The sequence below is a fragment of the Poecile atricapillus genome, chromosome 24 (assembly GCF_030490865.1).
Source record: "Poecile atricapillus isolate bPoeAtr1 chromosome 24, bPoeAtr1.hap1, whole genome shotgun sequence".
Lineage (NCBI taxonomy): Eukaryota > Metazoa > Chordata > Aves > Passeriformes > Paridae > Poecile > Poecile atricapillus.
In genome coordinates, this window is record NC_081272.1 from 6,635,225 (window position 1) to 6,654,193 (window position 18,969).

Sequence of the window (18,969 nt, forward strand, 5' to 3'; positions counted from 1 at the left end):
TCCAAGCCCTTCCAACCTTGGACACTGCCGGAGATGGGGCAACCAGAGCTCCTCTGGGCACCCTCTGCCAAGGCCTCCCCACCCTCAAAGGGGGAATTTATTACCAATTTCCCGCTGCCCTCGGTCCCTTTGGAGCCATTCCTGTGTCCTGTCCCTCCCCTTCTCCCGGTCCCCTCAGGGAGCGCCCCCCCGAGCCCCTCCCGAGCCCTCCCGAGCCCCCCCCGAGCCCTCCCGAGCCCTCCCGAGCCCCCCCCGAGCCCCCTCCGAGCCCCTCCCGAGCCCCCCCGAGCCCCCCCGAGCCCCTCCCGAGCCCTCCCGAGCCCTCCCGAGCCCCCCCGAGCCCCTCCCGAGCCCCTCCCGAGCCCCTCCCGAGTCCCCCCGAGCCCCTCCGAGCCCTCCCGAGCCCCCCCGAGCCCCCCCGAGCCCCTCCGAGCCCCCCCGAGCCCCCTCCGAGCCCCCCGCGCCCCCTGCGCATGCGCGGCCCCGCCCGCCCCGTCGCGCGCCCCTGTGGGCGCCGTCGTGTGACGTAAGCGGAAGGGCGCGTCACCCTCCGGCGGAGGCTGAGGCGGCGCCGCCGGGGCAGGTACCGGGACCGGGAGCGGGTCCGGGAGGGACCGCGGGGAGAGCCGGGGCTTACCGGGCACGGCGCGGGCGATGTGTGTTTCCTTCCGCCGCGTCCCTCCCCTCACGGAGCCGGCGGAGGCCTAAGGGACGCCCCGTCCCCACCGTGCGCTTCCCGCCTGGGAGGGCCCGGGGCGGCTCCGGGAGCGGAGTCCCCCTCAGGGGCTGGGTGTGCGGGCCGCTCTCCGCTGGCTCCCTCGCTGCCGGGGGCGGGATCCCGGGGGCTGGAGCCTCCCGGCTGTCGCCGGCCGGCCCGGGGAGCGAGGCACGGCCCTCCCCGCCGTGCCCCGGGCCCGCCGCGCTCTGCGGAGCTCGCTCTGTAGCACGACTGTGTAAAAGCGCCCGGGGAGGCTTGACTGCCATTAGCAGCCCGCGATGGCGTTGGGTGTGCTCAGCCCCAGCCGTGCAAGGGGAGATTTAAGAGCTTTAGGAGGTTCTGTAGTTCATGTTTTGTGGATCCTCTTCCTGAGGGAGGAGGCAGAGGAAGCCCGCACGGAGAATGAGCTCATCGGTGTAACTCCATCTGCTGCTGCTCCTGGATGGGGGGGTGAAATCCAGCTGTTTGGGTCTGGGCTGTTTGTGCTGGGGGCACCCAAACCGTGGGGCTGTCTGTACCAACCAGTCCTGCAGGTCAGAGGACTCAGGGATGGTTTTCCTTGCACCACCCGTTGCAGAATCCACTCTGATGACACAGCTGGAAAATTCCAGAGCCTGTTTCTGAGCTTCCCTACTGCCTGCTTATCAAAGGACTTGCACAAACAATATAAAAATCTCCAGAGCAGCAAGTCAGAGCTGATTTTTCCCAGGTGGTTTGTTTGCTTTGTGCTGAAACAATCACCTTTAACTCCTTTATTTTCATCTTCCCCTTGAAAAAGGAAAGGAGCTCTCAGTAAAAAATGTCGTGGATCAGAGAGGGCGAGCTGACCATCATCGAGAGGTTCTGTGCCAACATCATTAAGGTAAGGGATGGATTTGGGTGGATTTTGTGGTGAAGAGCTGGCAGGTTCTTCAGGGTGGAGCTGTCTCTGTGGCTGCAGTGCTCTGGAAAGGGAGTGGTGTTGGCAAGGGTACATTTAGTGCTGGCACTGGATGTGAATCCCTCAACTGCATCCCAGGGTGGGAGATTGCTCAGGCTGAGCCTTGCAAATGAGCAAGGCTGCAGGCAGTGCTTGCCAATAAGGATTTGTGCCCTTGCTGATGAAGGCAGGGCATGGGAAGGAGGGAAAGACAGAGGTCCTCATATGGGGAGTTTAAGGAATGAAACTGAGTATTGGGACAAAAACTCAGCAGTTCCAGGAAAATTCTCTTCTTGCTCAGGCTTGAGACCGATGGTGCTGCCCTTGTGAGGCCCAGTGGAAAGGAACACTTCTGTTTGTGGGGGGAAGCCCTATGGCCTTTTCTTGTTTTCTCTGAAGTTAATTGTGTCTGTGAGCAGGCCCTTGAGCTCTGAAATAAAAAGTTCATCATAAACCCCTGTGTGTCCTCCTCTGTGGCTGCAGCTGTTGCAGCGCTGAGCTCCTGAGCACTGCAGCTCTGTGTCGTGAGAGAAATGGGGAGGCCAAAGCTGCTTTTCAGCTTAGGCAGTTGTCAGCACTGAGCTGTTTGTTTGGAGACCCTGAGCTGGGGTTGCCAAGGAGGAAATGAGCACCTTGCTGCCCTCCTGGGAGCAGGCAGGGCTGAGCTGTCTGTGGTGGACAGCCCTGCTCACCTGCTCCTTGTCCCTGTTCTCCAGGCAGGTCCGATGCCCAAGCACGTTGCCTTCATCATGGACGGCAATCGCCGCTACGCCCAGAAGTGTCACGTGGAGAGACAGCAGGGACATTCCCAGGGCTTTGATAAGCTGGCACAGGTGGGGAGGATGTTTTCTGCCTTTGTGGGGTGGAAGTTTGAGCTGGGTTTGCTGCTGGAATGGCATCCTGTGTTCCCTTCCTCCACCGGAGCCAGGCCTGTGCGTGGAGCTGATATTCACCATCAGGATTCACAGCTTCAGCTCCTCCTTCTCTCTGTAATCTTGCAGAGTTGTTCTATTCAGCTATTTTTTTCCCTGTTTTGTTCTCCATTAAAATATCAACCTTACAGATCTCAAGGCTTTTATTTCTGTGAATCAGGTTGACTTCCTTTCAAAAGGTTTGAAAGCTACAATATTACACAATTTATAAACCAATGTTGCTTTTCCTGACTGTATGAGTCCCCTGTGATGGATTCCCATCCTCAGGTCGTGATATTTTCTTCCTGTTCTTCAAAATGAATCTGAAATTCACATCTAGGGGTTTCATCTTTTTGATATTTTGATGCAGTCCTTGCCTGGTGGGAAACCACAGGAAGGTTTTACATGGAGGAGTTGTGTCTGGCTGGCCTGATTGTTACATTTTGTCTTCTTGCAGACACTGCGGTGGTGCTTGAACCTGGGCATTCGGGAGGTGACAGTTTATGCCTTCAGCATTGAGAACTTCAAACGCTCCAAGGAGGAGGTGGATGGGCTCATGGACCTGGCCAGACAGAAGTTCAGCCGCCTCCTGGAGGAGCAGTAAGAGTCCCCCTTGTCTGTGTCCCCCAGGGTGGAACTGGAGCAGGACACCACGAATTGCAGGGATGTTACAAGCTGTGAGAATGGATTGAGTGAGGAGAGCCTTCCCCACCTCCAGTCAGAGATTGGAGGGGCTGTGCCTGCCTGGGTGGGGTGTAGAGCTCTGTGCATGCACACTGCCCCTGCACACCAGATTTGTGACAATCCAAACCATGGGGACAAGGACAGCTTTCAGATAAACACAGCACCATCAGAAACCCAGAGTGCCAGATGTTGTTTTAATTAAATATCAAAGCCTTGTCTTAATTTTTGGTTAGAGGTGCCTGGATGGTTGTTCTAAGCTTCCTTAGGTAGGGATACCTGTTCTGTGATCATTTCCTGCTCCTTTGGTTATGCCTGTACCTTGGGAACTGGTGTGGGGAATGATCACTGTGCCTTTAGGGAGCGCTTTGGGATGATCAAATCTCAGCCAGTTCTGCACACCTGAAAATCGTTTGGTGGTTTTGCCTTTCTCCAGTTCCCAGTTTTGCTGAAGCTGTGGGTGGATGTTGGCACTTGTGCAGTAGAGACTGATGTGTTTTCTGTGGTCCCCACTCTGGTTGGGTGCAGGGAGAACCTGAAGAAGCACGGGGTGTGCATCCGTGTCCTCGGGGATCTGCCCCTCCTGCCTGTGGATATCCAGGAGCTGATTGCCCAAGCTGTGCTGGCAACCAGGAACTACAACAAGTGAGTGACACTCAGTCTCAAGAGCTGACACCTCACGCCCTCCTCCTCTTCCTGAGGGCTGGGACTTGTCAGGCATCCTACACCCCTTTTTTCTTCTTGGTCCCACAAGCACACCTCACTGTCATCTGCTGGACCTTCCCAGGATGAGCCTTTCACATCTTTCTTTCCTCTTTGCAGGTGCTTTTTGAATGTCTGCTTTGCATACACATCGAGACACGAGATCAGCAATGCTGTCAGGGAGATGGCCTGGGGGGTGGAACAAGGACTGCTGGAACCCAGGTAACTCCTGGCTTTCTGTGAGAGGCTTTTGGATGAATCCTGCCTGCCTTACCACTCACACTGCATGAGAAACCTCTCAGAAGCCAAGTGGCTTTTAAATAGATCTCTTTAAACCAGTGTGACTGGAACAAATGACTTAAAGCTACTATGCAATGTTTGGCTTTTATTATTTCAGTTACCATGGTGATAGATACACAACCAAGACAGAAGAGAAATTAGGTCTGTGTCTTAAGTTAGTTTAAATGTGAAGGCAGATTTTATGCCACAACAATCGGCTGCTTGGCTGACAGTCTTAGCTATGAGGTCAAACAACAGATGAATCATGAATGCTGCACTGTTCCTCCACCCTGAAGGAGAAGGAATAGTTACACTCTGCTGCCTGCTCCAGATGGAAGCCCTCACAGTCTGCTTCCACCACTGTGTTATGTTTCAAAGAGCATGGAGTGGGATGCTCTGGGGGCTGAAATAGCATTTGGAATAGCCTGTGGAGCAGACAGCAGTGTCTGTCAGAAGCAAATTCATGACTGTCTGTGGTTCTGCTCCACCACCCAGTTTTAATTTGCAGCCCTGAGTTTAGATAAAACCCTTTAATTGTGGTTTGTGCCACGTCCATCAGGTCATGAAAGGGGTCTGATAAACTGTGTCTGTCTTTTAGTGACGTGTCTGAATCGCTGTTGGATAAATGTCTGTACACCAACAACTCCCCCGACCCAGACCTGCTGATCAGAACCTCTGGAGAGGTTCGACTCAGTGATTTCTTGCTCTGGCAGGTAAAGTCTCTGTTTTCTCCTTGGGATTTTCCATCTTTACCTGGTGTTCCACTGACTCAGGTGCAAGTGGATGTGAGGGCTCTGAAACTCCTTCTCCTGGGGTTAGGTAACTTCCAGGATGGACTGAGTGCTGGGGTATCTCTGAGCAATCTGTTTCTTGCAGATCTGTGTTTGCCTGAAATCATGAATTTTCATCCTTTTGCTCCTCTCCTCACCTTTAGATAATTGCTTGTTTGTAGAGAACATTTCACTGGGGTTGCTTCAGCTGAAGCTCACAGGTTGTTTTACATGTACAGTTTGGAGCCAAAACCAGTTGCCTTTAGGCAACCACATCAAATGTTCCCATTCTAAATGACTTAATTGGCAAGTTCTCAGAAGTTGTCTGGCCTGAGCTGTGCTTGCCTACCAAGGTATCCCCTCTCCTCCCCCTATTTTTTGGCACCCCTATACCCTGGATGGGTGTTGATGCTATGAGATAACACTTTGCTTGCTCCTCTTGGTGGTAGAGGAGTCCTGTTAAGTGTTGGATTGTTTTAGCAGTCATCATAGGAATGTATTTACCTGAAACTGTGAGGGACTTGGTGGCAAAAATAGGTTTTGACTTGAAATCTTTCATCATCCAGCTCAAGGAGATCTTCAGTGCACCACAACTCTTGGCTTCATTAAACAGTTTAAATTTCATGAGTGGGCAGTAAGGAATATCATGAGATGTCATTTGAAGAATGGCTTAAATGTCACGTCCTGATCCTCAGTTCAACTGTTATTCCCTTAGCCTTTGGTACTCCAGTGTTGCTATTTTAGTTGTTTTATAAGTCTGTGATGCTCAAGCTATTAAAAATTCCTCTCTGAAGAGCAACACAGCATTAGAAAGAATCTGCTGATGCCTTTGCAGGAGGGGATGGCTGGTGTCCCTGCATTAAAAATGAACTAGAAGGATTCTACACTGTGCAATTTCACACTCTCCTACCTGGTTTTGACCACACTTTAAGTAGAATCTCACAACACAGCCTAGGTAAAACCTTTGTGGGGAAAGTGGCATAGTTTGCACAATAGAGTTGCATCTTAATGACTTTTTCTCTTGCTCAATGATTAAATTGTTGGTGATCTTGCTTTCTGCAGACATCCCACTCATGCCTGGTGTTTCAATCAGTCTTGTGGCCAGAATATTCCTTTTGGAACTTATGTGAAGCTATCCTTCAGTTCCAGATGAACTACAGTGCTTTACAGGTAAGGGAGCCTTGGAGAAGTGGAAAGCCCAACTCCACAGCTGGAGATCAGGTGAGAGGCTGCAAAGTGGGAGCAGTGGTTGTTAGTTAAGATCTTGTTTCAGTAGCAAACTGAGCTTGTTGCTTCTCCTGTAGCCCTGTGGCTTGGTACAACATCTTGGTGTGTGGGCAGACTCCTCTCCTTTCAGCAAAATATCCAAAGTCAGCACTGTCTGTGTTCCTCATTGCTCATTCCACCAGCTGGAGCCTCTGTCCCAGACCTCACACACCACCAGGTGAACACTCCTGCTCTGCCCCAGGGTGAAACCTGCCAGTTCACCTCAGACACTTCATCAGTGCTGTAAGCACATGCTGCATTCACACTGGAGCAAGCAGGGAGTACTCACATGCTCTCCCTCTAACTCCACTGTTGTTTTCAGGGTTGTAACAAGTGGGTTTAGAGTTTCCTTTCTGGGAGCTGAAATGAGGCTGCCTGAGCTGTGAGTCTGTGGACAAGTGTCCTCTTTCTGGTGGGTCCAGATGTACCTGCTGAAGGAATTGTTCCTATTGCTCACTGACACTGTTCCTCTCCTTTTAGATCTGTTGCTGTGAGCTCTCCCTGACCTGGTTCTGATACAGCTGGCCAATTCACTAGTGAGACAGTAGTTTGGCTATTTTTAAGCAAAACAAGTGTGGGAGCTGGAACTCTTGATGGAGAAATGTGGGGGGACAGCAGCTCTTGACTGGCAGAAGGACTTCAGAGTGGCAGCTCTTAATTTCCACCATATCTCGCTGCTGAATGTGTCTGCTCCTTAATTATTTGGGTCCTCTTTTTAAAGACAGGCATTACATTGCCCTTTTCTACCTTCAGGGACCTTGCTCACCCCTGAGAGTTGTCAAAGAGATTATAGCCAGTTGTGGTTATGGCTGAATTTAATCAAGTGCAGCCAGTCTGGCAGCATCCAAACTCTCCATGTCCTTAACCTCTTTTGTTCCTATTTCTGGCCCAAGTCTGCCCTTTTCCTACCAGCAATTCATTGTATTAGTACAAATAATGGCAGTTCACCTTCTGCACGAAGAGGGAAGCAAAAAAGGCAGTAGTGTTTGTCATTGCCATGAGCTTGGCCTCTGTCTGGAACAGTAAGGTCACTGTTCTGACTTTGCTCCTGGTGCTGGTTTCTGACAGGCAACAAATGCAGCTTCTGTTCCCAGCTATTCTCATCTTTTCTTGGTTCTGGTTGGTGGCTGGATGTGTTCATGCCATGCTATTATCAAGGTTTCTCATTGTCCACATTTGTTCTCTGGTCAGTCTTCTCCCTCTAAGAGCCACTTTGCAGTGTCTGAGGCTGCCCTTATTTTTCCAGGGAACCCTCACAGTTGTGCAAAGGGAGGACTTCTCCCTCAGAGGAACTGTGAGATTTAGGAGCTGGATCTTTTTAAATTTAAAATGGGTGCTCTTGAAATCCAAAAGAGCTCCTGAAGCAAACTCTCTTGGTGGAAGAGTTGCTGTCAGTGAGGATGGTGGGGCTGGGGGGACACTTGCTGAGAAGCCAGAATGTTTTACAGCAGCTGTGTCTGCTTTGGGAGTGTGCTGCTGCTTTTGGGATGTGGATGGGCAGCAGGATGGAGGGAGCCACAAGGTACAGAAACCCCACCTGGATTTGGAGGTGGTGAAAGAGATCCTCCCTCCATCAGCTCAAACAGCATCACTTTTAATGGCTTCTATTTTATTTCCCAGCCTGTTGCTCAGGGGACTCTCCCAGCTGGTTGTTGCTCACCATGGAGTCCCAGGATCAGCCAGACCCTGCTTTTGGTACCTGGTAGATCTTGGGAAGGAATGCAGGTGTTGGCTGGCCAGCCTGGCCCTGCAGTGGTGAGCTGAGTCTTTCTGGGCAGTAGACAGGACTGCAGTTTGAGGCTGGAAGTCTTCTGCTCACCAGGCTGATGATCCTTGCAGTTCAAGTCAGCCCTGGAGTGCATCCATTCATTGGGTTTGCTGGGGCTGGGGATATTTCTGTCACATTCCCAGCACAACAAAAGCCAATTTCCAGAGCATAACTGCCTTGGGCTCAAGAAAAGTGTGGGGATGAATGAGTCAGGCTCTCATTAGGGTAATTATTCTTCTTGCTTGTTTGAAGGACCAGCACTTCCCAAGTGTGTGTGTGTGTGTGAGTTTATGTCACAGTGACCAGTTTTACAGTTTTTAAAAATAGAACTTTAATATTCCTGCCTGCTGATGTGTTTTGGCTGTTGGAAGCTGCAGGCCAGGACGTGTGCAATAAGAAGAGATTGAGAAGTGATGTTCTACAACAAAATATTTCAAATACTTGAAGGGTAGACAAGGATGGCTCCTGCCTTTGCCTTTCTCCTGCTGTGTCTCAAGCCAGTACAATCTCAGATCACAGAAATTTGGGAATGCTGAGCTTATTCCTGCTTTTGTTTTAAAGCTGATTAGTTGAATACTGGATCATCTCAAAGAATTGCCCTGTAAGTCATGTTTTGGAATCCCCTAAAACCTTTCAGCAGCCAGGGGAATAGGATCAAAACACTGGTGAGGATAAGAGTGTGCATGTCTGGGATTCACAAATTTCTCTGTAGCTGTTCCTCTCTGATTCCAGTATCTGAGTGTTTCCCACAATCTGTCCTGACTTTTATCTGTTCTAACTAGGAGATAATGTTCTGAGCAGAGTTGTATCGTGGAGGGAAGGACTAGAAGGATATCCCTGTATTTTTTGTAAGCAGTCAGGCAGGCTGCCTCAAGGTGGAAGAGGCAGACCCAGAGGCAGCCTTGAGTGAACCTGCAGATTGATGGCCAGGCAGAGGCTGTTTGTCCTGAGCTGAGAGGCCTGGGAAGATGCTAACACTCGCTGCTTTTCACTCCAGAAGGCCAGAGACTCCTACCTGGAGGAGAGGAGGCGACAGCAGATGGAGAGGGACCAGGCTTACGTGACCCAGAAGCTGCAGCAGGAAGGGTGCGCGTCCCACGGAGACTCGCGGCGCCGGCGGACGCTGCTGCAGAAATGCACGGCCCTGCGGGAGGAGAGGATCCAGGGCTTCCTGCAGGCCCTGGAGAACAAGAGAGCAGACTTCTTTGAGAGATTGTGTCCGGTGTCTGCATGACACAGGTGCTGGGCTCTGGGGAACGCAGTGTTCAGAGGGAGCAGCTGCTGCCCAGAGGGACTGGCTCAGCAGGGTCCCGCCGTGGGCACCCGGGGCTGCTCCAGGACCTGCCCGGGGCAGGGATGGGTGCTGTGAACTCTCCTGGTCTGTGATGCTGCTGAGGAAGGTGATGCCGTCCTGTGTCACCTCCCTGCCCTGGTGACAGATACCTGCACCCTGCTGGCTCCTTGACAGGCCAGGTGTTCCGGTGACAAGAAGTTAACTGCAATGAGCCTCCTCCAGTTCTCTGATTCCTCCTGAACTGGCCCAGCCAAACCAGTTCAGTCCTGTTAAATCAGTCTGGGCTTGGGTTCTTTCCATGGCTTTGCAGTAGGGAATCTTCTGTTGAGGTGTCCTCTGCTGTCCCATCCACAGAGCCCTGCTTTCTGCAGGGAGAGGATCATTCCTGGTGTCAGGGACATTCCCCACTGCCTACTCAGTGAGAGCATCTTGTCTTTTCCCCCCATGACTCTGCTGGGTTGGATGTATCCACTCCAGGCTTCCAGGGAGCTAAAGGAAGGGTTCCCAGCCTTGCTGTAAAGAAAGAAAAGCTGCTCCAAAGCTTCAGCAGGCTCTGAGATCTCTCCTGGGCAGTGTCTGTGGGGAAAACCCAGCTGCAGAAGGTGCTGGTGTTGGGCCACACTGACCTTGGGAAAGGCTCTGAGCAGGCAGGAAAAAAAGGATTGGTTGGGAATGAACCTTCTGAGGAAGGAAAGGAAATTGGCTAAACACAGGTGATGGCTACCACATGCCAAACCCTCTGAGGGTGTTCCAGGGAATGAGGGTGGGCTTAATTCAGGAATACAGTAGCCAAAACCACCAGCCTCTGACCCCAGCCAAAATGGTTCAAAATGATATTAAAGGGAGTGGCTGGAGCAGCTGTGGAGTATTACTTGTTCTCAGTTTTCCATTGGCAGGGAGATGGATAAGCTGATTTCCGAGATTGTTTCCGTCTCTGATTCCTCCTGGCTTCCGTCCCCATGATCAAAATACCTGAAAATGTCTTGATTTTTGCTCCTGCTGCACACACAGGTGTGGCAGTACCAGCTATTGCTGGGTTTGAAGTGTTTCTTCTTACCTCCAGGTGAAAACCACAAAATGCAGATTTAAAAGCCTTGTGCACTTGGCCTGTGATTGTGAAGAGAAGAACTGTGTTGTCAAACTGGGAATAAAGTATATTCATACCAAAGTTATTTAAAAAATAACCTGAATGTTTAAATGTAGAGCTGCTTATTTTAAGGTGTGATGAAGCTGGAATCCAGGTTTAATATAATAATATTTAATCTGTGACAGACTCCTCATGTGATTCCTGTTAGCCTGGGAATGATTTGAAGGTTGTTTTTACAGGGTAGTGTGAGCAGTTTTCTGATACCCCAAAGGCTGCCCAAGGGAAGCTGTGTGCAGGTACCACCTCTTGTGTAAGTAGCAAAGAGAATTTGGATAAAAATGTGCTGACATGATGAGAGCTGTTGATTTTAAACTTCTTCCACTGCATTTTATTTTCTCCACGTTTCAGGAAACTGTGGAAACAGTGTACTCTCCATGAGATGGAAACTCTCTAGTCTGCTTTACCAAGCTGATGGGGAAACTTATACTCAAAAAATGCATTTTTGCCTTAAGAAAAAAAAGAAACAAAAACTTTCCATTGTGTTATGACTCTACAGGTGACAAAAGCCACTGTGGTGGCTTTCCACAACGTACTGGTCCTCTTGCAGGGGAGGTAAGTGAAGGATCTGGTTTATAAAATACTTGTATGGAAAGTTTTAATCCATTTTATGAAAGGCATCACTGGAGTAGGGGAGGAGGAAGAGTCCTTCAAACAGTGTCAAAAGGTTCCTGTTACCTGACTTTGTACGTTTCAACTGCATCAGTTATTCCAGTAAATGCAATTGCAGTTATTTCCCCTGTGAGCCTTCCTTTGTTAGAGGGTGAAGATGAGTTACCTGGGCAAACACAAGAGTTTCAGGATTGAATCTGTGAGAACAGAGATTCTCACACTGTCAGTGAGAACTGAACCTCCACCACTCATTTTTATGGGTTGAAGATGGGAAAAATCAGCACGGCTGGGGAAACGTGTGGCTGAGGTCTAAAAAATCCTGAGTTTACCTGGGCAGGGAAAGGGGGGGGAGGAAAGGTTGTTCCTTGGGGTGTTTTTCTGAATGAGGCTCAGCTAAAAAGTGAAGTCAGGGCCAGAGTGAAGTGGTGATGAAGATGTGTAGCTGGATTTGTGGCACAGGGGCTGTGACCGTGCCAGGTGTGAGCAATGTCCCCTCCTGGAAGGAGCCCAACTTCCCGACTCACTTGGCACAAGCAGCAGGCACCTGTGTGAATCCAGTTAACGTCATTTTATTGCTTTTTAACATTTTTTCTCTCTTCTTCCAGCCCTGCCGCCTCCTCCTTGGGATGCAGCTCTCGGCATCTCCGGTGTTTTTGCAGGAGAAAAGGCTTCTCGGTGCTTCCCCCGGGAGCCCCTCCCGGCGCGGGGGCCCCCGCGGGGCCGGGAGGTGCTGAACGAACAGCTCCGCTCACCTGCGCGCGGGATCGCGGCGGGATGGCGGGGTGGGGGTGTCCCCCTTTCCCCCGAGCCGCCTTTCTCATCCTAAATTTTCACCTTTTTCCCCCAAATTTTTTTCCCTTCTCCCCCCCCCCCCCGCCCCCCGCGGGTTTCCCGCGCGCGCGCACGGCCCGGGGGGGGGGGGGGGGGAATGGCGCGCGCGCCGCCCCCTCCGCGCGCCCCCCGAGCCCCCCCCCCCCTCGGCCCCACCCCACGTGACCCCCGCGGGCCAATGGGCGCGCGGGGCGGCGGGGATCCGGCTGGAACCGGTTGGGCCGCGTCCGGCTCTATATAAAACTTTATAAACACCCGATTCCAATTAGTGGGGTCGGGACCAGCGCAGCCCGCCGGGTGCAGCCCCGCTCCCCGCACCGCTCCCCGCACCGCGCCCGCAGCCCCCCGCGCCCAGCGCGCCCGGCTCCCCCCGCCTCCCTCCGCCCGCTCCCTCCGCCCCCTCACGCCGCCCAGCGCGCTCCGCTCTCCTTCACACATCCACACACGCTCACACACGCGCGCACACACGGAGCCATGCCGAAGAGAAAGGTACGTGGAGCTGCCGCCCCCCACTCCCGGTGTCCTCTCCCCCCTCACGGTGTCCTTTTCCCCCCCTCACGGAGCCGCCTGTGGGAGGGGGGGCGGGACTACGCGTTCCCCCCCCCCGCTTTCGGGGCGGTAACGGAGGAGCGAGGCCTCACCGGGGGTGGGGGCGGCGCGGGGCCCGTTACCGGCGGGGGCCGAGGGCGCCGGGGCTGCGGGAGGGGCCGGCGGGCCCCGCCGGTCCGAACCGGTTGGTTTTGGCGGGAGGTCGGTGTTGAGGGGAGGGGGGAGGGGAGCGCCGGTGCGGGGCGGGAAAGGGCGGGAAGCGGCGGCTGAGCTTTGCCGCCAAAACGGCGGGGGCGGGAGGGGGGGGGGGCCCGCCCTGAGGGGGCAGCGACGCCCCCGCACAAACCCCGCACACGGCCCGGGGAGGCGGCGGATCCCGCCCCGCCTGCGCCGCGTCCCTGCGGGGCTGTGCTCCGGCATCCCCCGCCCCGGCCCCGCGGGGAGGGGCCGCTGCCCGCCGGGGGTGGGATGGGGATGTTCCCCTGGAGATTCGGGAGGGTTAAAATAGCGGCTGGTGACTGAGGATCCTCTCCATCACTTGTGCCTACAACCTGTGTCCGTGTCCCCAGGCTGAAGGAGAGACCAAGGGCGATAAGGCCAAAGTTAAGGATGAGGTAAGAAGTTCAGTTTTGAGAAAGTTGGATCATCAAGTGTTTCCGTTGGAAGATGAGGTTTAGCATCATCAGAATAACTGGGGAGTCGGGGGGAGGGTTGGTCTCACTTGATTCTGACTTTTCAAAGTCTTAACTGTTTTCTAACTATAAGAAACCTACTTTTAACCATGAAAAATCTGCTCCACTATCCTGAGCTATTAGTAATTTCAATGGCACAACCTCATGTGTCTTGAGAACACAGAAAAAAGGAACTACTGCCTTAATTTCTAAGAACTAAAGAACTATAAACATAATGGGGGGGTTTACTACTTTGGGAAGAGAGCAAGTTTGTGGGATATTGAGAGTTCATATTCCATGTCATTTCAATAGAACTGTTCTCCTTTTCCAACAGCCACAGCGGAGATCAGCGAGGTTATCTGCTGTGAGTATCCTCTTGCTGGGCAGAGATGTCACAACACTTGGTGGTTTTACACATGACCACTGGGTGTGTAAATGTGTGTCACAGCTGGAGGTGAAAATTAAGTTCCTGCCTTAAGGACCTGCCCCATTGTGTGGTGCTATGGGAGTGGTAAAATAATGGACAAACCAAATAACTGCTGCAGTTTCAAGTGTTCTTTACTTGCTTTCCTAAAACTCAGATATTTAGATGGTTTTTTTTTAAAAAAAGTAGTTTGTTTCTCTGGAGCAGCACTCATCACACGGGCCTGGACTGCCAGGACAAGGGGGAAGGGCTTCCCACTGCCAGAGGACTGGGATATTGGGAAGGGATTCCTGGCTGTGAGGGTGGCAGGCCCTGGCAGAGGTGCCCAGAGCAGCTGGGGCTGCCCCTGGATCCCTGGCAGTGCCCAAGGCCAGGCTGGACAGGGCTGGGAGCACCTGGGACAGTGGAAGGTGTCCCTGCCATGGCAGGGGTGGCACTGGAGGGGCTTTAAGGTTCTCCCAAGCCAAACCATCCCACGAGTCTCTAACACAGGTTTTCTCTCCCTTGCAGAAGCCTGCTCCTCCTAAGCCAGAGCCCAAACCTAAAAAAGCAGCTCCAAAGGTGAGTTGGGTCGGGGCTGTTTGGCTCATGGGTGATGAGGTTTGGCATTGTTGGCAGTAACAACAACTAACAAACCTCTGATTACGGCTGTGTAGTGAGGAAATGGAGCTGCATAAAGCTGAACTGGAAACTTGCAGCTTTTACAGAATTTGCATGAGAAATACCCAAGTGAAGGCTTCACTCTTGCTGTCAATCCCTTAACAAACAAACCTGGGTGTGCTGTGCTCCTCTGGGGCCAGCACCCCTCGCTCAGGGGCCGTGGCTCGTGCTTGGCTGCTGGGAGCTGACAGCAAACGTTGTCTTGCATTTACAGAAGAGCGAGAAGGTGCCCAAGGGGAAGAAGGGAAAAGCTGATGCTGGCAAGGAGGGGAACAACCCTGCAGAAAATGGAGATGCCAAAACAGACCAGGTATCCCAGCAGCCTGACGTGCTCCAGGATTGATTCCTTTCCCTCTCAGACCGGGACAGGTCTTGGCCTGTGGCAACGCTTACGACACTTCACACAGATGGGGTTGTTGGTAAAGAGTTAAGGTTGTCTGTTTGCCAGGGGATGTTGCCACATGGAAGTTACTGTTCTTCTGTAAAGTTCTCAAAGCAACTTCCAAGTTGTGTTTGACAGCAGCAGCACAGATGTTAAATTTAATTTTATTAACAGTCAGAGCTGTGCAGCCCAGAGAGGATTTGTTGTGCTCAGGGTTTTGCTGTATATAAAAATGAGTGTCCATTTGTTTAATGTGTTGACTTGTTCCCCTTTTTCTTTCCAGGCACAGAAAGCCGAAGGTGCTGGTGAAGCCAAGTAAAACGTGTGAATTTTTGATAACTGTGTACTTCTGGTGACTGTACAGTTTGAAATACTATTTTTTATCAAGTTTTATAACAATGCAGAATTTTGGTTTACTTTTTTTTAAGCTATGTTGTTAGCACACAGACCGCTTCGTTGTTGTGTTCTGGGGGGGGTGGGGGGACAATGGGGACAAATGTCATTTAGTCTATTTCTCAAAACCTAAATTTTAATAAGAAAAGCTTTTGCCAGTCCCCCAGTTTTTGGAAGAAGGGCCCTTCCTGCAGGGAGGGAGAAGGGATTCCCCCGTGCTGCGTGTCAGTTATGTCCAGGTGAACATCAGAGCTCCCAAGGTGCTGTTGCCTGCTCCAAATCCCAATGCCATCAGTTCTCCTTTGGTGTCTCCTTGTTTGCCCAGAGCCCGTCACTCCAAACCACAGCAGAACTGGCATTTTGGGATGTGCCACACACTCATGAGCCGGGTTTCTGGTGCCCAGCCTGGGATATACTGGCTCAAAAAGGAGCTGCACTTCCTCTTTTCTATTGTGGATCCTCAGATACAGAAACCTGCCCTTAAATTTTATTTTCCTCTCAAAGTCAGGGTGGGTTTGTGCAGAGTTGTCAGACAACGTGCGGATGTGATCGTGTCCACCCTCACTCTAAACTTTGCCCTCTACAAGTGTGAGCTGAAGATTTTAATGGTTTTTAGCAACTTCTCCATTTCAGTAGTCCACAAAGGGAGGGGAGTTTGACCGTTGTTGTAAAATGTTGCAGATTGTAGCCCATGTCCTGCCTAAATTACCATGATTGTTCATGAAAAGTACCTTTAATAAAGCTGGATACGGTTTGGCTTGGACTGTTCTTAATGCTCTCTAATTTCTCTTGCCTTTAGTTCACTTCATGTGGTTTAAGAACATTTGCTGTGTGCATGTCTGTGTTTGTGTTTTCATTCAGATAATTAATTGTAATTTACACCTGAAAAGCCAGATTTCCTTACCTAAAAGTGAGGTTTCCTTGCCTAAAAGCTAAATCACTGCAGGATGTTTTTAAAGTCTTGGCTTACTTGGAGGCTGAAAATGGAACATGTAAGTGAATCTGCTGAGATAAATTATCTTTATTGTCTAAAATGTAGCACCATACAAAACAGGGAGGAATAGAGTGATCTTGCAGAGAAAAGTAAATTCTGGTGAGCTTTTCTTGGGAGTGAAACCAGAACTGGCTCCATAAAACTGATGATGTGTTACATTTCTGCACTTAAACTTGAATATTGTTGCTCCTGCTAATCGAATCCAGACCTGGCTGGGGTAGTGACTAAGCAGGAGATTTTTTTGGAGTAAAAATGCACCATTTTTGTAGTTTCTCCTTAGACTCCAGAGCAGAGCCAAACCCAAACCCCCCTGTGGAAGCGTCTCCTCCAGTGACTGTCAGATGGAATATTTTTTCCATCTTTTTTTGGCTTTCCCTGGGATTTCAGTGTCTGTTTGTGATTAAGTTCAGTGACCTGTTTCAACCTGTGCTGATTTCAGAGGGAATCCAGTGAAAACGAGCAGGGCAGAGTTTCACATCCAGAAATTTCCGATGTCAGGAGTGCTGGAAGTGTTCTGCACGCACAAAAGGCGCTTTGGGATGTACCCCTAGGAACTGCTCCGTCCTGTGTTCCCATAGCTGGTATGTCTAACAGAAAACAAATCATGTTGAACAATCCTGTTTAATAATCTTTAATAATTTAATAATTAAACCCCACCCAGAAACAGCCACCAAAACCGCTGGAGCAGCCGGGCACTGAGATGTGGAAAAGAAAATCGTAATTAAATCTTAAAATCAGCAAGTTGGAAATAGCCTACCTTGCTTTTGTACAGTCTTAACCTTGCTGGGCATCTACAAGTGAACAAATGTTTCCAAAGGAACTGGGTTTGAAGGGGTTGCCTGTGGCCAAGGTGCCAGCTGGAATGTTCTGGAATTGCCTGTGTCCATGGCTGGCTGGGTGACCTCTTCACCCCCCTCATTAAACAAAGTGCTGCTAATGAAGGGGATCTCAGGGCTGCTCTTTGTTAAAGAAGTTAAGGAGTAACTTTTCCATCTTTCCACCCTTCAGCAGCCTGTGCTTACCTGTGTGGTTCCTTGCAGGATGTTTTCTTCAGGCAAGTGTGAAAATAGTGATTTTAAGCAGTATCTGCCACCTGAACTCCTCTGAAAGCAATGGATATTTTCAGTGCTGAGACTCCAGGGCTTGCTCCATCTGAGGTGCTTCCCACTGGATGTGCCCTGCACTGCTGGACCTGTTGGGCTGGACTCCTCAGGCAGGGCTCATCTATTTCTCCTTAAGCAAACAGAGGGTGAGGGATGCTGAAGCCAGTAAACCCAACTAATTAGCTGTGTAAATTAGAGCTGAGGAGCAGGCACTGAGCTGCAGCCCGTGCCTGCTGCGTGGTTAGAGGCACCACAAATCTGCATTGCTGCCTGCCAGAATGCCTGAAGCTGAGCAGACACTTTCCTGCTAAATTGTAATCATTTGACATGGAAAATTGTCTCTTGTGTATCTGTTGGGAATGGGATCTGTGCTGCCAGGTGCAGTTCACAGCCTGCTCTGCAGCAGCAGGGATTTGTCCATCACATCCAGAGTCCAGAAAGTCACCACTGGCAACAGAAAGGCAAATGAGTTCTGTGCTCCACGGCAGGCCTTGAAGCTGGGCACCAGAATGGCTTCAGTCCATGCAATATTAGGGCTCTGCCACTAAGTTGTTTCTCCATTTATTAATTTCAGCACAAGTCACCTGGGAAATAGGCCCAAACTGCTGTTATCATTTATTTGCCTCTGAATTGGTGAAGTTCCAAAGAATGGCCAAGTTCTGCACAGGGCTGAAGCCTTTGGGATGCTGGAAGTGGATACTGGGGATGAGCCTTGTTTTCCCAACACTTCAGGATTTTGCTGGGGTTTTAAGGACAGTGAAATTACTGATAAATTATAGAGCAAAGTCTCTGGACTCCCCCCAAGAGCAGTGAGAATTAAACTGAGCAGAAGTTAATGTGAGCAAGTGTTCACTTCCCAATATCCTACAGAACATTTCCTCCAGCCATGGTTTATGTTAAACTGGAAGTGGATTGGGCTCAAACCCCTGAGAACAGGTGAGCTGGAGAATTCCCCAGGGCTCCTCCTGGTATAGAGCCCTGGGATTAACAGTTTTTGATTTCAGAACCATTTCCCCCTGCAGCAGTTTCCCTTTTGCCTTCACAGAGCTCAATCCTGTTTGGAAGAAGCCACAATATCCTCCCCCCATCCCCAAGCCCTGCCACGGGTGGGCTGGAAGGGAACAAGGAAGGAAAATGGACTGAATTCAGTGAGTGCATCCAGAGGATATTGAGCTGCAGGATCATTTGTGTCAGAAGAATCACACAGCTTGATGGCACAGGGATTTCATTGTCCCTAAATCATCTCAGATATGGTAATACCATACCCAGGGACTAATATTGCTGACTATAATTCCTGAGAAATGGCACCTTCTCCTGTAGTTGGTGGAGATGAAATGGAGGTTGAGTTAAACTCACAATTTACAGAGTGAGCTCATCATTTGTAAGGGATGGGAAGGAGATGGCACAGAGGGAGCTGTGGTTGAGTAAAGTTGATTGAGGCTAATAAAGATCTTTAGTAAGTTCACTTTAGGAGATTTCTGATATGAAAGACCGGGCTTTTTAAAGACCTTTTATTAAAAACTATTCTGTCACTTTTTTTTTTTTTTTTTTTTTTTTACATTTTAACCATTTCCTTACAAGGGGAGCCAGAAAATCTATGGTGTGACACAAGAAATAGGAGTAGAAAATTTCAAGGAAAACTTCCTAAATGTGAGACCTTTTAAAATGCATTAAAGCCTCCTAAAAAAACGACTTCATTGCCTTGGGAACAACAAACCAACCTGGAGAAAGAACATAGGAGCAGTCCCAGGATGCCTGAAGGTGGCCCAGGTATGGAGTAGATACCAAAACTTTCTGCATTTTGCTGAACACATAAACCCCACAGGAAATTTCAACTTTTCCCCTTCTAAAGAGATTTGACAGTAGATTTAACTTTTTCTCACTCAACTATCCCACTG

General features: G+C 50.6%; 2 protein-coding genes and 1 long non-coding RNA gene across 5 annotated transcripts; all 3 read left to right on the forward strand.

The window, feature by feature from the left end:
- The first annotated feature begins 516 nt into the window (after positions 1–516).
- Positions 517–11,929, forward strand: DHDDS (dehydrodolichyl diphosphate synthase subunit). Of its 3 annotated transcripts, XR_009279497.1 has the most exons (11): positions 517–583; positions 1,497–1,580; positions 2,354–2,470; positions 3,006–3,148; positions 3,758–3,874; positions 4,052–4,153; positions 4,809–4,923; positions 6,043–6,150; positions 9,012–9,253; positions 10,952–11,007; positions 11,670–11,929. XR_009279497.1 is itself a non-coding variant. In XM_058856527.1 (9 exons), the coding sequence occupies exons 2-9, from the start codon at positions 1,518–1,520 to the stop codon at positions 9,246–9,248; spliced, it is 1,002 nt and encodes a 333-aa protein (XP_058712510.1). In that variant the 5' UTR covers positions 517–583; positions 1,497–1,517; the 3' UTR covers positions 9,249–10,476. The 3 variants fall into 3 exon arrangements, 2 of the variants coding, with proteins under 2 accessions (XP_058712510.1, XP_058712511.1); XM_058856527.1 differs by lacking the exons at positions 10,952–11,007; positions 11,670–11,929 and having other exon boundaries at positions 9,012–10,476; XM_058856528.1 differs by lacking the exons at positions 10,952–11,007; positions 11,670–11,929 and having other exon boundaries at positions 9,015–10,476.
- A 142-nt stretch (positions 11,930–12,071) lies between these two features.
- HMGN2 (high mobility group nucleosomal binding domain 2) lies at positions 12,072–15,737 on the forward strand. The gene is made up of 6 exons (XM_058856668.1): positions 12,072–12,384; positions 13,014–13,058; positions 13,450–13,479; positions 14,050–14,100; positions 14,414–14,509; positions 14,865–15,737. The coding sequence occupies exons 1-6, from the start codon at positions 12,370–12,372 to the stop codon at positions 14,898–14,900; spliced, it is 273 nt and encodes a 90-aa protein (XP_058712651.1). The 5' UTR covers positions 12,072–12,369; the 3' UTR covers positions 14,901–15,737.
- Positions 15,738–16,516: 779 nt separating this feature from the next.
- Positions 16,517–18,404, forward strand: LOC131588097 (uncharacterized). The gene is made up of 3 exons (XR_009279506.1): positions 16,517–16,549; positions 17,646–18,007; positions 18,117–18,404. It is a non-coding gene; the product is annotated as an uncharacterized LOC131588097 (long non-coding RNA).
- Positions 18,405–18,969: the final 565 nt, after the last annotated feature.